Here is a 20,306-nt window from a genome sequence, read left to right on the forward strand (position 1 = left end):
AAGTTCTTTAAACAATTTTACCTCCCTTGTATGAGTGCATTCAGCCTGTCCCCCTGATTGCTGAACCTGAGACCCAAAGAGCTACAGAACATTCCAGCCTGGGAAGCACCTCCAAAGATCATCCAATCCAACATTTCTGGGGAAAGGAAGCTTAGACAAGCTGATCTAGTGCTTTGTCCAATCACATCTTGAAAACTTCTAGCAATGAGGACCCTACCGCATCTCTAGGCAGTTCATTTTCCAGGGAATGATTGCTCTCACCACAAAAAATTTCTTTATTCTATTGAAATGAAACATTTCCTGGGTAGTTTCGCTTACTGCCCTTTGTCTTCTCCATGTAGCTCCTTGTGACAAGTGTCTCAGTTCCTTTTGTACATGCCTTTTAGGTACTGAAAAACTGTGATGATGCCCCCCTGGCTGTTCTCTTCTCCTGGGAGAAGAGATTTAACTACTTCAAGTCTTTCCTCATAGGACAGGTTGTCTAGCCCTTTGATGATATTGGTAGCCCTCTTTTGAACCCTCTCCTGTCTTTCTGTGTTATTTTTGAATTTTGGGGATCAGAACTGGACATAATACTCCAAGTGTGGCCTGATAGTCACTGAGTAGATTGGGACTGTGGTATCTCTGTCTCTGCTAGGTAGCATCCCTGTGGTGTTGCCCAGTATCTCAGTGGTGCTCATGAAAATAAACTACATACAGACTGTGGTGAAATAAGTCTCTAAATAACAAGCTGTGAGTGAAGTAGTCATAGAAAATCCTTTTCTAACTTGTGGTAGAACTGATCATGCTTTCTCTCATGCTGCTAGAAATGCTTTTGTGTGTAAAATGTTGGCTTAAAGAGAAGTTTTAATCAATGGCTTCAGTTGACTATATCAGGAAGTAAATTTACTGTTTTTTTTTTCCCTGCCAGAATGTCATCATAGTATTTCTATTTTTTCAGCTATGAAATGTAACTAAAACCATAACAAATTACATTGTTGTGGTGTGGCATTGCTGAAAGCATTAATACACATTTTCTCCCTTTTATATAAGTTATTCGAAAATAAATATAATTTGTGTTCTGTCAGAATGTTTTGAAGTCTGCTAAAGATTTTAAATTAAAAATAGGGTCAACTAATATGAAATTACACAAGCAATAATTTAATATTTTATGAGAAAAAAGGATAAAATAATATTCCTGTAAATTTTCAATATTGTGTGGAGATTTTATATACTTGGATTGATGTAATTTTCGATTTAGACTTATTCTATTAATTTTCTATTTAGTGACAAACTAAATTTACACTTGCCTACGTTGTACGCTCATATTATTCATTATAACAGGATTTCTTTTGAAGGGCCAGTGGTAGAGAACAATGTAATACACAGAAAAACCCAGTTTTCCAGCAATACCTGGCTTGTACATTTATTATATTCTGATGTCTCTACTGTTCCCTTCTCCAATGTTACACTTAGATATTATAGAAGAGCTGTTTTTCATGGCCCTGTCAAATATAAATCAAAGCAGAACATCAATTTTCTTAAGGTATTTTAGCAATTGGACTGTCAGTGTAGACCATTTCTTTACTGGTGTTGGATTGTGTACAATAATATGCTATTACTTAATTAAACAGATGCAAAATAATCTGAATGATAGGAAAGGTCTACATGTGGGCATCCATCAAAATTATTTGATATTTGTTTCCAGCTGCCATAAAAATATAATGTAATTTGAATTCCCGATGCTTTATGTCTAGAAGGTCTAAATTCACTTACAAAATAACTACAAAATGTTATTACACAATATCCATACAGATGTTTCTTGGCCATATATTTTGACTTGATGTAAAAATGGCAGTCTATAATCAGTTTATGGGTCCCCTCTGTATTACAGGTTTCTTCTGCAATTGAGACAGTATTTCTTTAAAATGAATGTGAGACATATCATCTTGAAAACTTATTGTAACATAAGCCTGTCCAAATCAACCTAATTTTAAGATTTTGTTGAGTAACTAACAAGTCAAATTAATATCTAAAAGTAACTGTCCCAGTTGTAGTTCTTTTTGAGACAAATCTGTGATCATGTAAGAAGATTATGTGGTAAAATCACAGTGATATTCCAATATGGTTACAACTGGGATTATTCTTTTATGGAGCAAGGATGTATTTTGCTGTTGGAACAGAACAGCACTAGATGTATGTTAAGGTGTTAGTATTTTAGCATGTCAGATGTAGAAAAGGTCACTACTGCTTCAAATAGACAGTTAGGAGTGTAATAATATCAATTCATGACTGACCTTTGAGTCTGCATACCTACCTGCACACAAGCATGAAGTCAGCAAGGAAACATAAATCGGAGTGTGTTGCTGTGGTGTTCTTAGGACAGTGAACTGCATTTTTTTTTATCTTGAAAGCAAACTGAAATTGTTTCCAAGGTTCTCTCTTGTACCAGGCTGACTGAGCAGGCTTTGATCAGGCTTTTACCTCAACCCAAGTAAAGTTTGATCTTTTATGACCTTTTATCCTCTTAGGTTATTTCCTGACCTTCTTGGAACCGGTAAACAATATCACTGTAGTCCAGGGGCAAACAGCAATCCTCCACTGCAAGGTAGCAGGAAATCCATCTCCAAATGTCAGATGGCTGAAAAATGACGCTCCAGTGGTTCAGGAGCCAAGACGGATCATCATCAGAAAAACAGATTATGGTTCACGTCTAAGAATCCAGGATCTGGATACCACAGACACAGGATACTACCAGTGCGTGGCTTCAAATGGGATGAAGACAATATCTGCAACAGGAGTTTTGTTTGTCAGGCTTGGTGAGTTCCTGGCTTTTATGAATACTCAGACTGCTTTATAGACTAGGTATTAGTTTTAACCATAGCATAATGAGAAATGAATTCAAAGTTTTAAGAAAAATTCTCAACACAAAAGAAAATAAAGTCAGTGCCTGGGGCCTCTCTCCCAGCACAGAACTTCTCAATTGAACTTGATACCCCTTTAGTGGTAATAAAAGAAAGTAAATACAGATGTAGAGGTCTGTAAATACACAGAAGAAAAAAAATTAAAGAAGTGCCAGTAAAAAATACAAAAAGGTAACATTTCATTGCCTGGAGTTTTCACTCTACTGCTGAACTCAGTCTGTGAAAAAAACAAAAACTGATGAGAAGAATAAGAAGCAGTTTTCTGTGTGATGCTCACAGTTCTGGGCCCATCCTTGTGAATATCGGTTCTGTACTGCTATGTGGAGTGTGGCCTCAAATTCTGTCTTTTGACATGGGAAGGTACACCAAACCTTTGAACAAGTTATATTACATTTTGGAGACTTAATAGCCCAGTCTGGAAGCCAACCTTTTATTTAGCTTGCCTTTGGAGCAATGGGAGAAAAAATTCCAGATGCATCTTTCTAAAATTTTTTTTCTTATTTTGTAATGTAAATAATGGATTCCACAGTTTAGTTTGTAATGATTGAGTATTGAAGTGCTGAGTATTGACCCTTGCTCCTGCTGTTGCAAAAGTTGATAATCCCCTTGCCACATCCTAAATTCTGATAGTAAGGCACAGTTGGGGCTTGTTAAAAGGTAAGTGATGTGTTAAAATAACACCTTGTCTAACCACCCATCTTTATGGAGGAAAATATTTTATGAAAAAGCTAAGTCCATTCAAGTTGCTGCTGGAGCAGACAGTAGATTCATGTGATTTTTATTTGTGGCTTTGAAAATAACAATATATAATTATGTTCAGGAATGCAGAGGGTTTTGTTTGGATCTTGAGATAAACTTTCCTTAAAGAGACAATTTCCTTTAGATTGCTATTGACTTTTTTTATTATGTTGTCCTTGAGCTAAACTTGTCAGCAATACTTGTTTGTTTTATGTTTGCAGGTCCAACAAACAGCCCAAATCACAATCTTCAGTAAGTACTCTTTGGAAAATTACTTAATGTGCTCTGACTACTTTTGTTCTGTCAGAATTTAGTTCATAAACTCAGTAAACGCTGCCTGCAACCACAGTGTTCTTGCTAAAAGTATCTAATTTGACCAAAAACTCCCAGAATGGATGCAACTTTTTTAGACAGGGGTTACAATGGGTTTTGATTTGATTGACTGTTCTTGAGCAACTTCTGCTTGCTTATTTCATGTTTTGAACAAGCAAATTACCACAAAGTCATGTTGGAACAGTAATTGTTTACAGGGCAAGTGTGGGCTAGAAGAGTGGTGAAAAATGAATGGGTAAAATGCTTAGCTTGCTGTGGTTGCAAATTTACCCATGTTATATTATTATAACTTGAAGAGCCAGGTAAAACAAGACTGGAATCCTGTCGTTGAGTGGCTAGGGAAAACCTCTGTTTGTTAGAGTGATTTTGACTTGAGTGGTGGTTTGGTGATTTCTGCAAGACACCTGGGTTCACTTGCTGATTCAGTTGTAAGGATGAAAAGAGAATCATAGGATGGTCTGGATTGGAAGAGACCATAAAGTCAACCAGTTCCAACCCTTCTGCCATGGGCAGGGACACCTTCCACTTTATCAGGTTGTTCCAAGTCCCATCCAGGCTGACCTTGAACACTTCCAGGGATGAAGTATTTACAGCTTCTCAGAGCAACCTGTTCCAGCTCTTCACCACCCTCTGAGTAAGGAATTTCTTTTTGACATCTAACCTAAACCTGCCCTTTTCCTATTTAAAGCCCTTGCCCCTAGTCCTGCACTATCTCCCAGTACAAAAATCCCCCTCCTTCCTTTATATGAGAACCTTTTAAGGCTGCAGTGAGATTGCCCCAAAGCCTTCTCTTTCTCCAGGCTCAGCAACCCCATCTCTCTCAGCCTGTCTTCATAGAGAGGCGCTCCAGCCCTCTGAACATCCTTATGGCCCCCTCTGGACCTACTCCAAGAGGTCCACATCTTTCTTGTGCTGAGGACAGCAGAGCTGGACCGAGGATTCCAGATGGGGTCTCAAGAGGGCCCTATGGAGTGGTAGAGTGGTAGAATCCCCTCCCTCACTCTGCTGGCCACACTGCTTTGGATGCAGCCCAGGATACAATTGTCCTTCTGGGCTGAGTGCTCACATTTTTAGGTCACTTCCAGCTTTTCACCCACAAGAACCCCCGAGTCCTTCTTCGATGGGCTTTTCTCAGTGACTTATCTCTCAGTCTGTGTTCATGTCTGGGATTTCCCCAAACTTGGTGCAGCATTTGGAGCTTGATCTTGTAGAACTTCATGAGGTAGGTACAGTTTGCCCTTAGTAAAGCTGTGCTGGCTGCCTTGGGTCAGTTTGTTGTCTTTTATGTGCCGTGGGATAACTTCTAGGAGGATCTGCTTCATGATTTTTCCAGGCACACAGGTGAGGCTCACCGGCCTGTGGTTTCTCTCATCTTCCTTTCTCCTCTTTTTAAAAATGGAAGTGATTTTTCCTTTTTTTCAGTCACCAGGCAGTTCGCCTGACTGCCTTGACTTTTCAAAGATGATGAGATTGTTTTGGCAACAACATCAGCCAGTTCCCTCAGGATTCTGAACATATTTCATCAGGTGCCATAGACTTGTGGCTGCTCAGCTTCATCAAGTGATCCCAAACCTGCTCTTCAGTTGGTGGGAGGGACTTCACTCTTCCATACCCACACAGAGGATCAAGGACTTCAATGGAAAGGGTGACTGCCAGTGAAGTCATTGAATAACTCATCTTTCTCCCTATCAGTCACCACCAGTTTGTCCTTCTTGCTTATCATGGGTTACATTCCCCTTGGCTTCTTTTCTGGCCTATGTCATACCAATAATCCTGGGAAACAAGTTTTGTATTGATTCACTTCTGTTATAGAAAAAGTAATTAATTTTATTTCTTTGGCTTCCCTAGTATTTTCCGAGTGCTTCTCCTGTACTGAGAATGAACTTGTTAATATTTCACAAATACCAACATAAATAGAAAATTTCAACTGATACAGTGAAAAAAAGAATTACTTTATGACTTCATTAAGTGGAAGTAAATCTCAGGATGTCCTTTATCCCAGATTTTCCTAGGTTTTTAATGCTTTGCTATGCAACCTTTGCTGGTTTGGAACACTAAGTTAAAATAAAGAAATACCTAGGAAAAAAAAATTTAAAATCCATTTGTTTTATGACACTTCACAATGGGTCTTGTACCATTGATATTGGAAGCTGTAGTGTGCCGTCATTGTTCTGGACCTGCCATTAAAAGGTGAAGTGAAGAGTACACTGCTGGCAGATTATTTGCTTTTTAATATCCTCTGGATTGGACAGAAACCTGAAACTTGAGAAAAACTAGGTCAGGTCAAAGGTCTAGTGGGAAGTCATGAGGGTCTTATGAGGCCCAGGAGCTTTCAGGGATTAGGGATCTTTGCCTCATTGCATGCTTACTTCTGTTTCAATTTTTTAAAAAAATCAGTCCTTCAAACAAAATGCCATGTTTTGGTGGTAGAATTATTTTATTTTCAGAAAGTTACCCTAATTTTTAAAAAAATTGAATATTTTGCATAAAATCATGCGGGTCAGTTTGTAAGCCAGAAAAGAGGAAGGGTGGAAGAAGGCAAAGGAGTACCTAACTGCTTGGAAGGAGGTCTCATGGAACAAAGGACTCTTTCCATTCAGTGTCTGCACAGTGCAGCCTCTCACTGAGCCACGCGAGAGCCATTGCTGCTGGTATTAGTGCTTCAAAAAAGACATGCTTCAGTGGAAACCTGAAACATAAAACCATTGTAACTTGGTTTAAGATTATACCTATTGAATATTAAGGGATAAGAAACATTACCTATGTAGATACCATCTAGCAGGGTATTTTTATGCAGTCCATGCTGTGGATTCCTAGAATTAATTGGCAATTAAAGATTGCCAGAGAGAAAATGTGTGTTATGCAGTCAGACTTGCCAGTGCAAAAAAGCATCTTGCCCTTCAGGTAATGAAGTTCAGGCGCTTTCATAAAAATCTAAATTGTAAAAACTTTCCACCAAATACATGGTCATAAATTGCTGTGGATTATTTGAAGAAATCTTTATTTTCTGTCAAGATCCACATATCTAAAGATTTCTGGGGATTTTTCTGTAGAAATTATGAATTACAATCTATCTTATTTATCAAAAGTATTAAAATTATCAAAAATAATAATAGACAATCCAGATTAATTTACAAAGGAAATAAATTCAAAACATGGTCAAAAAAATAGTTTCTGATTAGCCTTTGCTGTCCAGAGGATTTTGCTACTAAAAGCTTGTTTGACTAGAGTACAACCCTTTAGCAACCTGTTCTCTTACTGCATTATGCAGCTTTTGCATCATTAGTATTTTTAGTTTTGCCTCTCAAAAGAGAGATATACTATCTGAAAGATACAAGTGTGTGAATATAAAATTAATGTTTAACAAATACCAGAGAATGTTTTTTTTACCACAAAGCAGTGGGCATTAATATCTTGGAGTCTAAGAGCAGAAGGGCAGAAGCGGTTGTCTTTCCTTCTAGAAGTGTTGTTCTTAGAAGAAAACATTATTCTAAAAGACTGCATGTTCTCTAGTCTAATATATTTTTCTTTTGAATTGAATGGTTAGATTAAATCTTACCCATTGGGCAAATTCCTGTTCTGAAGCAGTTTAACTACAGTAGTGCCATCTTGAAGGGAGCTTGGGATGGAAGATATCTAATATTCAAATATTCAGTTTGTTGGCTCTTAAGGGCTTCTGGAAAATCTGATGAGGCCTCTGTGAAGTGAGGAAGGCACACAGAATGCAGGCTGAAGAAATGCCTCTAAGCTCAGTCTTTGCCAAGTGTATGGGAAACATCTCTGTTGTCACTGCTGCACTTTTCCCTCTGTGGCCTTTCTGAAAGCTGCTTTGGATGCCAGGAGCTGAGCCCTGTGCAGGAGAACTGGGTTTTTCAAGAAACTTTTATATGTCCCTGTTGTATTGAACTCTGACTAAATCAGTTATGGGTTTGCAGCCTTTGATGCCTGTATGCTGAATGCCTAGGAAAAGTAGGTGAGAAGAAGCACTATCACCAAATAGAGACAATCATTACTTTCTGGAGGAATTTCTGAGGTATCAATTATTCAGAATAATTTTGGATGTTCTTATGTCTGATTTTCAAGTAGTTTGGGACAACAGTCATTTTTTCAAGATTTGGTCCATTGAAGAAAATTGATGAAGAAACTGTAGTTAGGAAAAAACAGATTATTTCAAACTGTGGAAAACAGAATGTTTAAAACCAGTAATGTGGCTGTGTTAAAACTCCAGTGAGGAGGTTGGGTTCCTGAGCAATTTATTGTCCATGGTCTACATATTCCAAAGCACACCTTTTCTGTGACCTCAAAGGGAAATTTTGGCATGATGTGATGGGTACTCATATATCTTTATGATGGGAGCAAACTCATTTTCATCATGTAATGAATCTTAATGTAATATCAAGGTGGAAAAGAGAATATAAAGTCTTGGGAAAGAAGGTAGAAAGCAGTGGATCATCAAAGCACTTCACTCTCAGGCCACTTCCCTGCCCCTGACTAGGGTCTTCCAGGTAAAAGACGCCGCTGAGGGGGAAAACAGTTTTGGCAAATAGGTTTGCCAAAGCTCTTTGGCAAACCAAAGGTATCTAACATCACACTAAGAAGAAAAAATGCTTCCCTTACAGTCAAATAGCAGCATCACTTGTATCTTCTTCCTTTTCTTAGGTGCCGTGGCAAATTTCTTTGGTCTCAACGTAGTTTAGCCAAAGATAACATTGTTAATCTTGGAAATTATACAAGATTATTCTTAAAATTCACATAAACAGATGTTTTTTTGAAACAATAAAAGGTTGTTTCAACTCAGAAGTTGCAGTGTTTATTCAGGCCCATAAGGACCAGGTGTTTGATGATGTGCTTCCTCCAGAATGACACGCACGCCTTTTGTTTCATCAAAATATTCATGTGGCTGAGACAATCATATTTGAACTATGTATGTTTTTTTTAGATGCTTGTGGTAATATGTTGAAGTTACAGAATAAGCTCATACTTGTGTTTTCATTTCCTGTTTTAATCAGGGAAAAAAAAGAATTTTGTGATTAAAACACAGGACTGTAATTTCAGAGGTCTGGATTTAATTTCTGACTGTACTCCTGTCTCTGTGTGTGATTGCAGCAAGTTGTTTAACCTTTGTCTTTCCATGCTTTGTACATCAAATGGATATGGCAGATCTGGGGAATTTTTTTGCCTTCTTCTGCTATGGGATCAGATTATTTCAAAGTGTTTTGGGTACGTTCTTCTCCCATAAAGCTTGGAATGTTATCCTGTTTTATGAGTGAGGAACTGAGGCACAGATTATCTTGGGCTGGTCTACATTAAACAGCATGTGTTTGTCTTGGCAGATTTCCTGACTCCCTGACAATCCAATTTGGGGATCTGGCTGAAACATACTGCAATTCCCTTCTAGCCCCTGTGTGTCAGTTTCCTTTTTTTCTCTCAAGGCTGAGGGGGAGGCTGTATTTCACCCTCCTGTGGGTTTGGGGCTCCTTTCAGGGGATTTTGATCCACAATCTCAGATCTGCTTTTGACTTCATCATTTTAAATGTCCTTTGACAGTCCTTCAGGCCGAGACAGGAAATTTGGAGGAAGGACAGAACTAAAACCAAGGTTAAATTAAATTTTTTCTCTTTTATCTATTTTAGAGTGCAATTTTTCCGCTTTTCCTCTAGTTATGTTGGATACAGCCTAGAAAGGCTCAGAAGTTTATGACATCACAAATTAACATGTAACTAAAATTTATACTCTATTCTGCCCGGAGACGTAGGGTGTACTCAGAGGAAGCTGACAGTCTATCTTGTAATAAAACACAATTTTTTAATCTTAATGTTACTCATGCATTTCAAAAAGTACTTTTCCCCCCCCTCTTTTTAAACCCCAGAACATGTGTTATTCAAGGCAGAGTTAAAGAGCAGTGGAAATACTGTTTTGGGTTGTTTTGAACCACACCAAATCACACCTTCTTCCCACATGACATTGCTTCTTCAGCTTGAATCTTCCACTCAAATGCTTTCTAATTACAAGTAAATAAATGATGAACAATCTAATGTATTTTATATTATTTAGTGATAGAAGTAGAAATTCAGCGTGCTTACAGAGTTGATGAATTTTAAAAGACAGATGTGTATTTAAACTAATATGTGCATTTCAACTAATAAACAAGTGTCTTTGTTCCTGCGACTTTTTAGTCTGGGGAAACTATTACAAGTGATAGGTTTTCTTCCTTTCTGTTAGAGGAAGGGAAGAACTGAAAAAAGAGGTTTACAGGGAATATGTAGGCAGAAAAAAATGCTAATAGTTTGCTTCAATCTGTTATGCTCACTAACCCATGTTACTCAGAACTCCCCAAAAACAAAGGAAGCCAAGCATATGCACAGGTGATTAAAAATAAATCTTTTTGAAAGTTTTCCCTTCTTTCTGCTGTTGTATAAATCAAATGACCTTGTGTAAATTAAAGTGTAATGCAGATGCACTGCTTTACTGAGAGAGACTGGTGTCAAAGACAAAAAAGCAACCCTACAGGACTTCACCTGTACTTGGGCAAGGTTTCTAAATACCTTAGGAAGAAGTAGTATTTAGTTACATTTCTTACAGTTAAGCTAACTTAGGGTCAAATGTCAGAAGCCCTTGCCCACTTGTCAAGATTCTTTTAAATGGGTTAGCTCAAGCATTGCACTGAATGTAATTCATTATATGTAGGGCTACAAGCATGCACTACACCAAACAACACAAACACTTTATTTCCTAAGGGTTCTTTTCCAAAAATTTAGAACTTTAGCTTGTATATGAATATTTAAGAGAGTTGATGTTTTCTGTGGGTGAGAATTCTGTGTACTTGGAGAACCTGCTTCCTCCTCTGCAGAATAGTGGCTAGGTTTTTGGTAGCCAAAAAAGCCTAGGCTGTCATATCAGGCGAGCTGTAAGGTGTGACTCATAAGCTGTGTAGTACATTGCGCAGAGCCAGTTTGCAGCTCTTCGTAAATGCGTGACCCCAACACGCCCTCTTCCAGCAAATTCCAGATCGGCAGCAGGTGCTTAGGTTTTAGCAGCTCAGAAAAAGTTTGTATTAAACTACCAAAGAACTTTGCAAGCAAAGTTAAATGCTGGTTATTCCCTTTAAGGATATATGTAAATTGATATTCAAAGTAGTAATGGCCCTTGGGGTTTTGGCAAGTAGCTAGTGCAGCTGTTGGACATCCCTGATATAACCAGCAATCTGTAGTGTGTTTAGAGTTTACTTCTTCCCCCTATCCCTCCCCTACTCTCATTTGTTCAGTAGCTTAAATGCCTTTCAAAGTATTTATTGTATGTCATACAAAAGGACAGTTATATGTCCCTGAGACTTCCTGTAGGCATTTGATGCCACATTGAGTTTAATTAGAGTTCCTTAGGATGCTGAATAGCCTCTAAGTGCATACAAGGAAAGGGTGAATGTTGTAGTTAGGCACAAAGATAAAGGAACACTATTCTATTGAAAAGTAGGTAATTTAACAAAATGAGATAATGCTGGAACACCACACCATAAATCATCCTTTCAATTTTTATGGCTTTATGGTTAGATTTTTCCCTACTTTTGTATTATTATGTTCTCTATTTCAGTTTGAAAGAGCCAAAAAACCTAGATGAAGCTAATCTAGTGTAATTGAGAAAAAGTCAAACAGATGGTATGAACCAATAATATTTGAACAATTCTATTCAAAACTAAATAGAATTATCAGTGTTGGAGGGAATTGTTTTTTGAGAAGGCGAAAGAAAATTCATTAAGAAAATCTGTTCTTTTAAGTTGGTATTTCTTTGTTAAGTCTTAAGTCTGAAGTATTTGAGGTATTACTACTCTAAAAGTAGAGCTGCAAGAAGCATGTGTCATCAGCAGTTTCTCATACTCCTCAGAAGCCTTAATCTTAACTAGTAGAGGATAAAATAAAATAAAATAAAATAAAATAAAATAAAATAAAATAAAATAAAATAAAGAATAAAACACACAGAATAGAAAATAATAAAATAAAATACAGTACAATAAAGTATAATACAGTGCAATACAGCACAATAAAATGCAGTAGCTCCAGTTGGCGGGTACCTACAATTATCATTTGTTCCAGCTTTCTGATCATTCCATTGACAGAAGTTAAAGGCCATTATTAAGACCATTGTTCAAATACCTTCTTTTAAGGCACTGACAGGCACAGGGCATTGACTACCTCTTTAGAGAGCCTGTTTAAATTTGGCCACCCTCTTGGTAAGGAAATGTTTCCTGATGTCCATTCAGAACCTCCCCTGATGCAGCTTTGAGCCATTCTCACCTGCACTGTAGCTGAAACCCAGAGAGAAGAGACCAGCACTTCCTCCTCTTCCCCTTCTCAGGAAGCCAAAGAGAGCAGTGAGATCACCTCTCCAAAGCAGCCAAATCCAAAATCCTTAGCCACTTTTCATGGTACATTGCTTCCAGCCCTTCCACCAGCTCTGCACCATTCCAGGACCTTCTTCCCACCCTTCTCAGAGTGGGGGGCCCAGCGCTGCACACAGGACTCGGGATGAGGCTGCACCAGGGCTGAATCCAGCAGGATGATCCCAATCACAGCTGGTGATGCTGTCTGCTGCACCCTGGGATGGGGTTTGCCCTCCTGGCTGCCCGGGCACACACTGCTGGCTCACCCTGAGCTGCTGCCAGACAGCACCCCCAGATCCCTTTTGCAGGGCTGCTTCCCAGCCATAGAATCATTTAAGTAGGAAAAGACCCTTAAGTTCATTGAGTCCAACCATAAACTGCTATATTATGTAAAGACGTACTCTCAGCTCAAATATCTGCTAAATTATGCAGGAATTTGAATCTTAGAGCTAAGGCAAGCTCGTAGATGTGCCATGTTACAGCACTGAAGCTGTAGTCACTTTTCAGGTTGGACCTGGTGTGGTGAGACTCATTTATAGATAGTGCAAATTAGCATTTTTACACTATGCTTGGTAATTAATGTAGAAAAGACAATCTCGGTGTGAAATGAAGTTTAGTTGCATAGTTTTTAATAGGGTTGAGGAATAGAGAGAAAGGTGAAAATTAACACAAAATCAGTAGTTTCAGGATTCAGACAGTCCATCAAGAATGTGCTGTGAGTGATCATTGTATCTTTATATACTCTGTGGTTCAGACTGACAGGTATATCAGTATATACAGGATCTCACTTTTTAAGCATTAAGAACTAAATACTGAAATACTAAACTTGAGGAAGCATTTGTTCTCCTAATTGAGTTTGCCACATGTTTTGATTTGGGAACAGTTTATTAATGTTAAACCAAATTACATCAATTTACAGAGCTGTGGTGTTGGCACAATTTCTACTCACAGAGCATCAAGCTAATGATGTTTGCATAGCATCATGGGTGTGGCATCTGAAAAGAAATTAATTCTGACTTCAGAATATGAGCTATTTTGCTTGTGGAACAATGCAGCCAGCATCCACTATTATAATGCAGAAGGATTTCAATGCAGAAAGATTTAAATGGAAAAATGTGACAGTCAGGTTCAATTGTATATACACAGGAAAAAAAAAAGAAAAAAGAGGAGAGGGGTCTTTAAAATACAGTCTGATAAGCATTCAGTAAGTAATTTAAGTACAAAGGAAGAAATGCAAGGGGGAAGTTGCCTTTGGGATTTCGTCAAGACTGGATGAGCACCCCAGCCTCCCAGAATTTTTGGGTGATTCAGGGTACTCTTACCCCAGCTCCAGAAAATGCAAGCTACAGAGCCAAAATTTGTTCATTTCCACCCTCTTCCAGTGGCTAAAGCAGATGTGTGTCTGTTTATTTTTAATATTTGAGAATTCTAGAAGCCTTGCTTGAAACTGTCATAGAATTTCCTGCGGAGAAAAAGCTAATTTTCCTAATTTGGAAAAAACCAACAAACCTATTATGTGAAATTATGACAACACACCAAAATTATTTGATGAATTCTGGATTCCTTAGCCATGCCAGCCAGACCTCGGCCAGTGGAGCCAGATGGCAAGTGGATAGCACTAATAATAGACTGCTGTCTCCAGTACAGACCAGCCCAGAAGAGGAGACACATCCTTACTCATCCATTGACAGACAGAAGTGGCAAGACACAAAAACTGTTAGGCTTTGCTCTGGATTTGAGGGAGACATGTGCTCCCTGGTTGTAGCCATGGTATGCATCCCTGCCCTGACTTTTCATCCCCCTTCCACGGTCCCTGTCCTCCTGATCCCAATGCTGACTCCTCAAGGCAGCACCTCAGTTAACCTTAGGAGGTAACCATGAGTGCCAAGCCGTTTTCTCGTGTCACACACAAAGGGTGCAAAGCCTGCCATAGACACAGTGTGGAGAATATCAGGTGCCCTTGCAGACTGGGCTGATGAGTGCATTTAGGTGGAAATTACATAAAGGCTGGACAAATTCAGGCAGTTTTTCATGGGAAGAGACAAAGGTCTGTTCCATGTCTCATGTGTCTGCTCAATAGCAAGACAATGTGACAGCATCACAACCAAGTGGCTGCTCCTTCTACTAGTAGTGCTTGTGTTTGGGGTTTTAATTTATTTTTTTCTAAAGAGAAATAAAATATTAAAAAATTCCCTGGCCTTATTTTGTGAAGCATCTAACAATTTCCCAAAGAGTAACCAAATTAAAAAAGCAAAAATTCTCTTTGTACTGTGGAAAATTTAATCTCAAATAAGCCTTATCAAAGGGAAGGTATGGTAATTGTTTGTAATATTGGGAAGTATTCACAAACTCTAACTTTCTGCAACATTGCCTGGAATGATGTCATATTACATCCATAAAAAGTAGCAGAGAATTTAAGAAATATTTCATATTGTCACTTAGATGTTTTTAAAGACATAATTTAAAAGATGTCAACTTTTTCAAGTAGATAGAATATGCTGTTTTTTCCTTAAGACTTGAAAACCGACTCTTCAGTATTATATGTTCTTAAATACTTGATGTTTCTGTAGTTTGAATGCAGGTGTTCTGCAAAAGGCTTTGAAGATGCACACTTCTACATATAATTATATAGCCACTTTATAGCTGATGCTGTGATCATTTCTAGCTGTTTTACAAAGCTCTCTGCTATCAGATACATAATCTCTGTGGTAGCTGACATAGAAAAGCTATCTTTGTTCTGTTTAAAAAAACAGAAGAAAGAAGAAAAAAAATTATAACAGTATAGTTATTTTCACTTTTTCATGTGCTCATATTCTTCCAGAAATGATTACATTTTTAATGGCATGGACACTTAAAACATTTAATAATGACTTTTGACTTTTTTTCTTTTTACAAAATTTTCTAACTTCTTAGCCTCTTATAAAAAGGCAGGAAGTACTTTGTAGAAAGCTTATATTCCCCATCATTCAAAATTTAAAAAAAAGAAAAAAAAAACCAACCAAAATGAAAAACTTTAAGACATTTCCATAGGATTTAGTTTTTGTGTTTTAAATTATTCCTTTGTCCTTCTTTTACCCTTCCCTCCTCTTTGGATTTTTATAACTTGCAATTTGCAGCCATGCTTGCACAATCTTTTCTCTCAAGACTTGCTACTTCCTACCGGTCTTCCTGGTATATATACATATACACACACACACACACATATATATATATATATATATATATATATATATATTTCTGTCAGTGGATTTAAATCAGCTGACCTATAGTAAAAAATTCTTGTTTGTGCATAAAATCTGCTTCTGTAGGTAAATCACAATGCATTAAGGTCCACCTGAAAATGTAAAGGATTTTGTAAAAGAAAAAAATTACCATATTGACCTTATCTCTGGTGGCATTTAGAGAGTAGGGTGAGAATCACACCAGACAAGGTCAGAGAAGCCTGTTGGGAGGTGGGCTGCTCTTCTCTCACTCATTCACGATGTGAGAAGGGACCCCAACTCCCAGACCACCCCCATCTGCTGTGGTCAGATATCCCTTCCCCTGCTCTCTCAGCACCACAGCCATCAAAGTTCTTTTCTCCTTCTCCTTCTCCTGCATGGTTTTCCCATATTCCCTGGTAGCTGACATGATCTGTTAGCTCTGCCCCCCCAGTTACATCCCTCCTTTGCTGAAGCCGAGCCGCCCAGGTGGAGCTGCCTGGTCCCCTGCACTGGCCCCAAGGCATGAGCAGCCCCATTGCTGGAGCCCTCTCTGAGCTGCCCAGCATGGCCCTGCTGGGGTTTTTTTGCTGCCTGATACAGCAGGAGTTAGGACATTTTCAGGTGGTGGACTTTTCTAAGACCTTTTAGGAGCTTACCTGTGTGTACTCCCTCACTCAGGGTGGCATGGCAGGATGAGGATGGATAGCAGCTAAGAATTTTGCTTTCCTCTGTCAGCAGAGGGAAGAGGGAGCTGCTTGTTAGAGGCTCTTCAGAGAGGGTCTGTTGGCCCTGCTCACTTTCCTTGCAGATGTCAGGGAAAGACAATTTATTAGACACTCATAACACATTGAGGGGGATAACATGCCTTGAAAAAAAGGGGTGGGGAAGAAGTTTCATAATGGCTTCTTTGGTGAGTGAGAAGGTGGAATGCTGCATGGCCAGGTTCGTGTTCCCATGTGTTGAAATTAGTTTTCTGAAGGTTTTTCTTTTCAAATTTTTACTAACCGTGGTTGTAACAGAAATGTTTCTGTTAAAAGTACCTGACACACAGCAAGACAGATCTGCAGCCTTCCCTGGACTGCCAGCTGACTCATGTGATTTCAAAATTTCATCCCACCATGCTAACACCTATGAAAGCAGAGGGAGAATTCACAAAAATGTCCTTTGAGTTAACTGAAAGAGAGAGTTTGTAGGCAGAAGGTAGAATGTTGTTGGCAGAATATTAGATCATCTGAAGTTACATGTGATAATCAAGAGGATTGTGGCTGGTTATACAGCTAAGGACAATCCTCTATTTCTTACAGAAATTCAGAACATTGATGTCCTTGTTTAGTTTTGCTTCATTGACTGTTTTACCCAGGTTATTGTAGTAAAAGCAACCCTGCCATCTGTGCCTATTCTTCTGTATGTGCTGTACTTGGGAATTACAACATTTTTTGGTACACGGAAAACTTTTCTAAATATGCAAAGCAATAATAAATACCTGTAGATAGGATACCAAGAAACCACAGCAGCATGCAGAGTTATCTAATGAGCAACCTGCCACCATTTCATATGTTTCTTTCTCTTGCATTTGTTTGCCTGTGAGGGCTGTTTTTCATGTTATAGGAAAAATAGTGGATGAGTGTGTGAAAGAAAGGAAGGCAACACCATTTTCCTTTGGTTTTATCCACTTAAATAATTGATCGTGGTACCTTTTATCGAGGACACAGCTCAGCTAAGAGTGCTGACACCCACTTAAGGCAATGACTGCTGAGGACACCAGTTTGGGTCATGAGTCAGTGAAGGCCTGTGATTAAACCCTATTGACGTTCTCTCCCTTTCTTGTCTTTAAATGATTTTTAAATATTTAGCAACAAGACTCCTCCTTCCATAGTAACATTAGAATCTATGTTTAAAACATTATTTGGACTATGTTTTAGAGACAGACTTTGGAACCTGAGTTTTGTATTTAAAAATACTGGTTTCATAATCCATTTTGGCAATATTTTCAGCAGCTTACATGTTAGGTTGTTTAAAAGCTTACAAGTTGGTCTTTGACAAACACCTACTCTTTAGTTTGTCACAAACACTAGTTTCATTTGTAGCTGTGTTTTTACTGATGACATTTCAATTAGTAGCTTTATCTATGAGCTGGCTTAAAATGCTCTCTCGGGTTCTATGTTTAATATGAACAAATCCATAATCTAATAGAACCAGTAGAATAAAAATCAACTGTTATTTTTTACTGATTTCAGGCATCGAATATGGAGTTTCAGTTCACACTGCATTTTTTAGTAACTATTAGATAAAAATCCAAATCAAATGCAACTCAGTTGTTTTGTTCACTAATTGGAACTTTCAGTAAATTCTTTAAGGGATTCTGTGATGTATTACTTTTCAGATAAAAAGCACAAAATGTTTGTCCATGTTGTGTGCTATATGTAAAGGGAATCTTTCTTTTTGGGTCTGTTGTTACACTCAGTAAGCATCTGGTAACAGAATTCACGGGCCATATCCATTGTGAGTGTAAATTGTCATAGGTCCATTAACTTCAACTGAGCTATGACTATTTATACCAATTCCCCTGCCTGTTAGCTTTTTATTTTTAACATTAGGCTCCCCCTCTTTTCTGATAGTATTTCTTACGTTCCATTAGTGCAAAGGAAAAGTTTTACTGTGTTCTAAAGTATTTTGTATTCTAAGCCTCTCTTTGAGGAGTTAAGTACATCAGCAGGTATTTCCTGATATCCCAGGAGCACTGATCTTTAGATGCAGGTGAAGATGTGCAAACAATGATTTTAAGTGCTGGAAAGGTGGGTTATTTGAAGAAACCTTTGGTCAGAGGATGAAACTGTTTGTTCAGAGAATGGATACATGTAGGGCAGGAAGCCTGTGCCCTTCTCCCATGGTGTGGGTGCAAGGTAGCCTCCATTCAGGCAAGGGCCCAGTGCAGCAGTGGAGTTGTCCCTGCCACCCATTAGTTTCTTGGCTGCAGCAGGAAGGGCACAAATGTGCATGTGTGGAGTTTTGGGTGTTTTATGGTTTGTGGGTTTGGGGGTTTTTTGAGGTTTTCCTGTACACCTGGGTTTTTGAAACTACACTAAAACCAAAAACCTCTTTGTGTGTGTTACTGAATTTCTGCCCTGTGTTATGGCTGATGTCAGAAGGACCTGGCGTTTGCCCAGCCCTTCAATGGACAGTAATAGTTCAATCCATACTTTCCAAAAAAATTATGTTCTTTTTCTCCCTCAAATATTTACACTTCAATTCTGTTGCCTTGAATGTCAGTAGTAAAACTTCCATTGATGATCTGTGACAATGGGAGGCCTATGAGAATGAGCAATTTTAAAGTCCATTGTTTAAAAGATAGCATTTCTTGAAAAATTTTTCTTCATGGTGAAAAAATAAGTTGAATGCTATATTTGATGTTTTCTTGAAGGCACGAAAAATATACAAACCTGGCCAGATGGTACCAAGTATTTTTCTACGGTAACATTAATGTATATACACTGTTTTTGAAAGGAGGCAAATCTTATAGATGTGATATGGCATATGACAAGGGTAGTATGTTTCTTTTCTCTCAAATCTCATCTGTGGCTTATTGGGGGAAGGAGTATTTGGGGATGTAAAATCATTTTAACCATTGAAAAGTGATCCTCTTGTGAATAGGCTTTGCTTCCCAGCACTTTGATATGATACACATCAAGAGTAACGAATTACAAAGACTGTAGCTCAAAATTATAAGATGTTCTGATTTTGGGATTCAGTATAAATAAACCATGAAATATATATATATATATATATATATATATATATATATATATATATACACACATATGAGTGTGTGTCTGTATATATATATATATATATATGTGTGTGTGTGTGTGTGTGTGTGTGTGTGTGTGTGTAAAAACCCAGAAATATCTTATTTTTTTACTGCAGCCCTTTATAAGACCCTTCCCAGTCAGAGAGATCTGCCTCTCTTTGATTAAACATAGACCCTTTATTCCTTTCTTCTTTTTAGTTTTGCAGGTCATATAATTTCGGTGATTTATATTTATGAAATAGCCACACACTGGGCTAAGTAAACTCATAATCTGAAATATGATGCCTATCCTTTTTCCTCTGATCTTGCTGTCCATTATGATAATTCTCTTTACACAGCTTCTGACATTACAAGTTATAACCATCAGAAATCCTGAGACATCCTGGCAAAATGAGCAACTGTATACCAAATGTTGTATTTCTCTAAGAATAGCAAATAGGCTGACATATATAATTTGTCTTTTCCTTCATCTATCATAATCTGTGGTTTTCTGTGCATTTGTCCTTGCTTTGCCCTTCTGTTTGCAATGGAACATTAGTGGGAGGTCTCCGTATTTAACAGTTCTTGATTAAAAGCTGTTTAATCCCTGGGCAGCATGGAAAAGGGTCAAAGCTTCAGGTTTATTTGTTGTGGGGAAATTTTTAGGAAATTTTAATTCCATTTAGTTTGCTTGTGGGAAACTTTCTTTAACAAAGTTTCTCCTACTTTTTGAAAGTTAACCTTTGGAATATCCTATTACAATCTATGAAATGGTTTATGTTGTTTACTTTGGTAAAGTGTAGGCTGAGAATATGTCTGTCCTTATAACTGATGGTAGGTTGGTAGAGTTTTTTTTTTTTTTCAATGTATTATATTGAGATTTTTTTTTCAATGTATTAAATTGAAAAACTTTCTCTCTCTGAGTTCTCTCGAGAACTGAGTTTCTTTCTATGTCTGGTGCATGGTGT

General features: G+C 38.0%; 1 protein-coding gene across 3 annotated transcripts in view; it reads left to right on the forward strand.

Annotated features, from left to right (window-relative positions):
- The window catches only part of ROR2 (receptor tyrosine kinase like orphan receptor 2), a 148,847-nt gene that overhangs the window by 106,543 nt on the left and 21,998 nt on the right, over positions 1 to 20,306 (forward strand). For all 3 annotated transcript variants that reach the window (XM_059873876.1, XM_059873875.1, XM_059873877.1), the window contains exons 3-4: positions 2,511 to 2,798; positions 3,863 to 3,893. In XM_059873876.1, the coding sequence (XP_059729859.1) occupies positions 2,511 to 2,798; positions 3,863 to 3,893 (319 nt within the window). The remainder of the gene's footprint in view (positions 1 to 2,510; positions 2,799 to 3,862; positions 3,894 to 20,306) is intronic.

This window comes from Haemorhous mexicanus, chromosome Z (genome assembly GCF_027477595.1).
Source record: "Haemorhous mexicanus isolate bHaeMex1 chromosome Z, bHaeMex1.pri, whole genome shotgun sequence".
NCBI classification, from domain to species: domain Eukaryota; kingdom Metazoa; phylum Chordata; class Aves; order Passeriformes; family Fringillidae; genus Haemorhous; species Haemorhous mexicanus.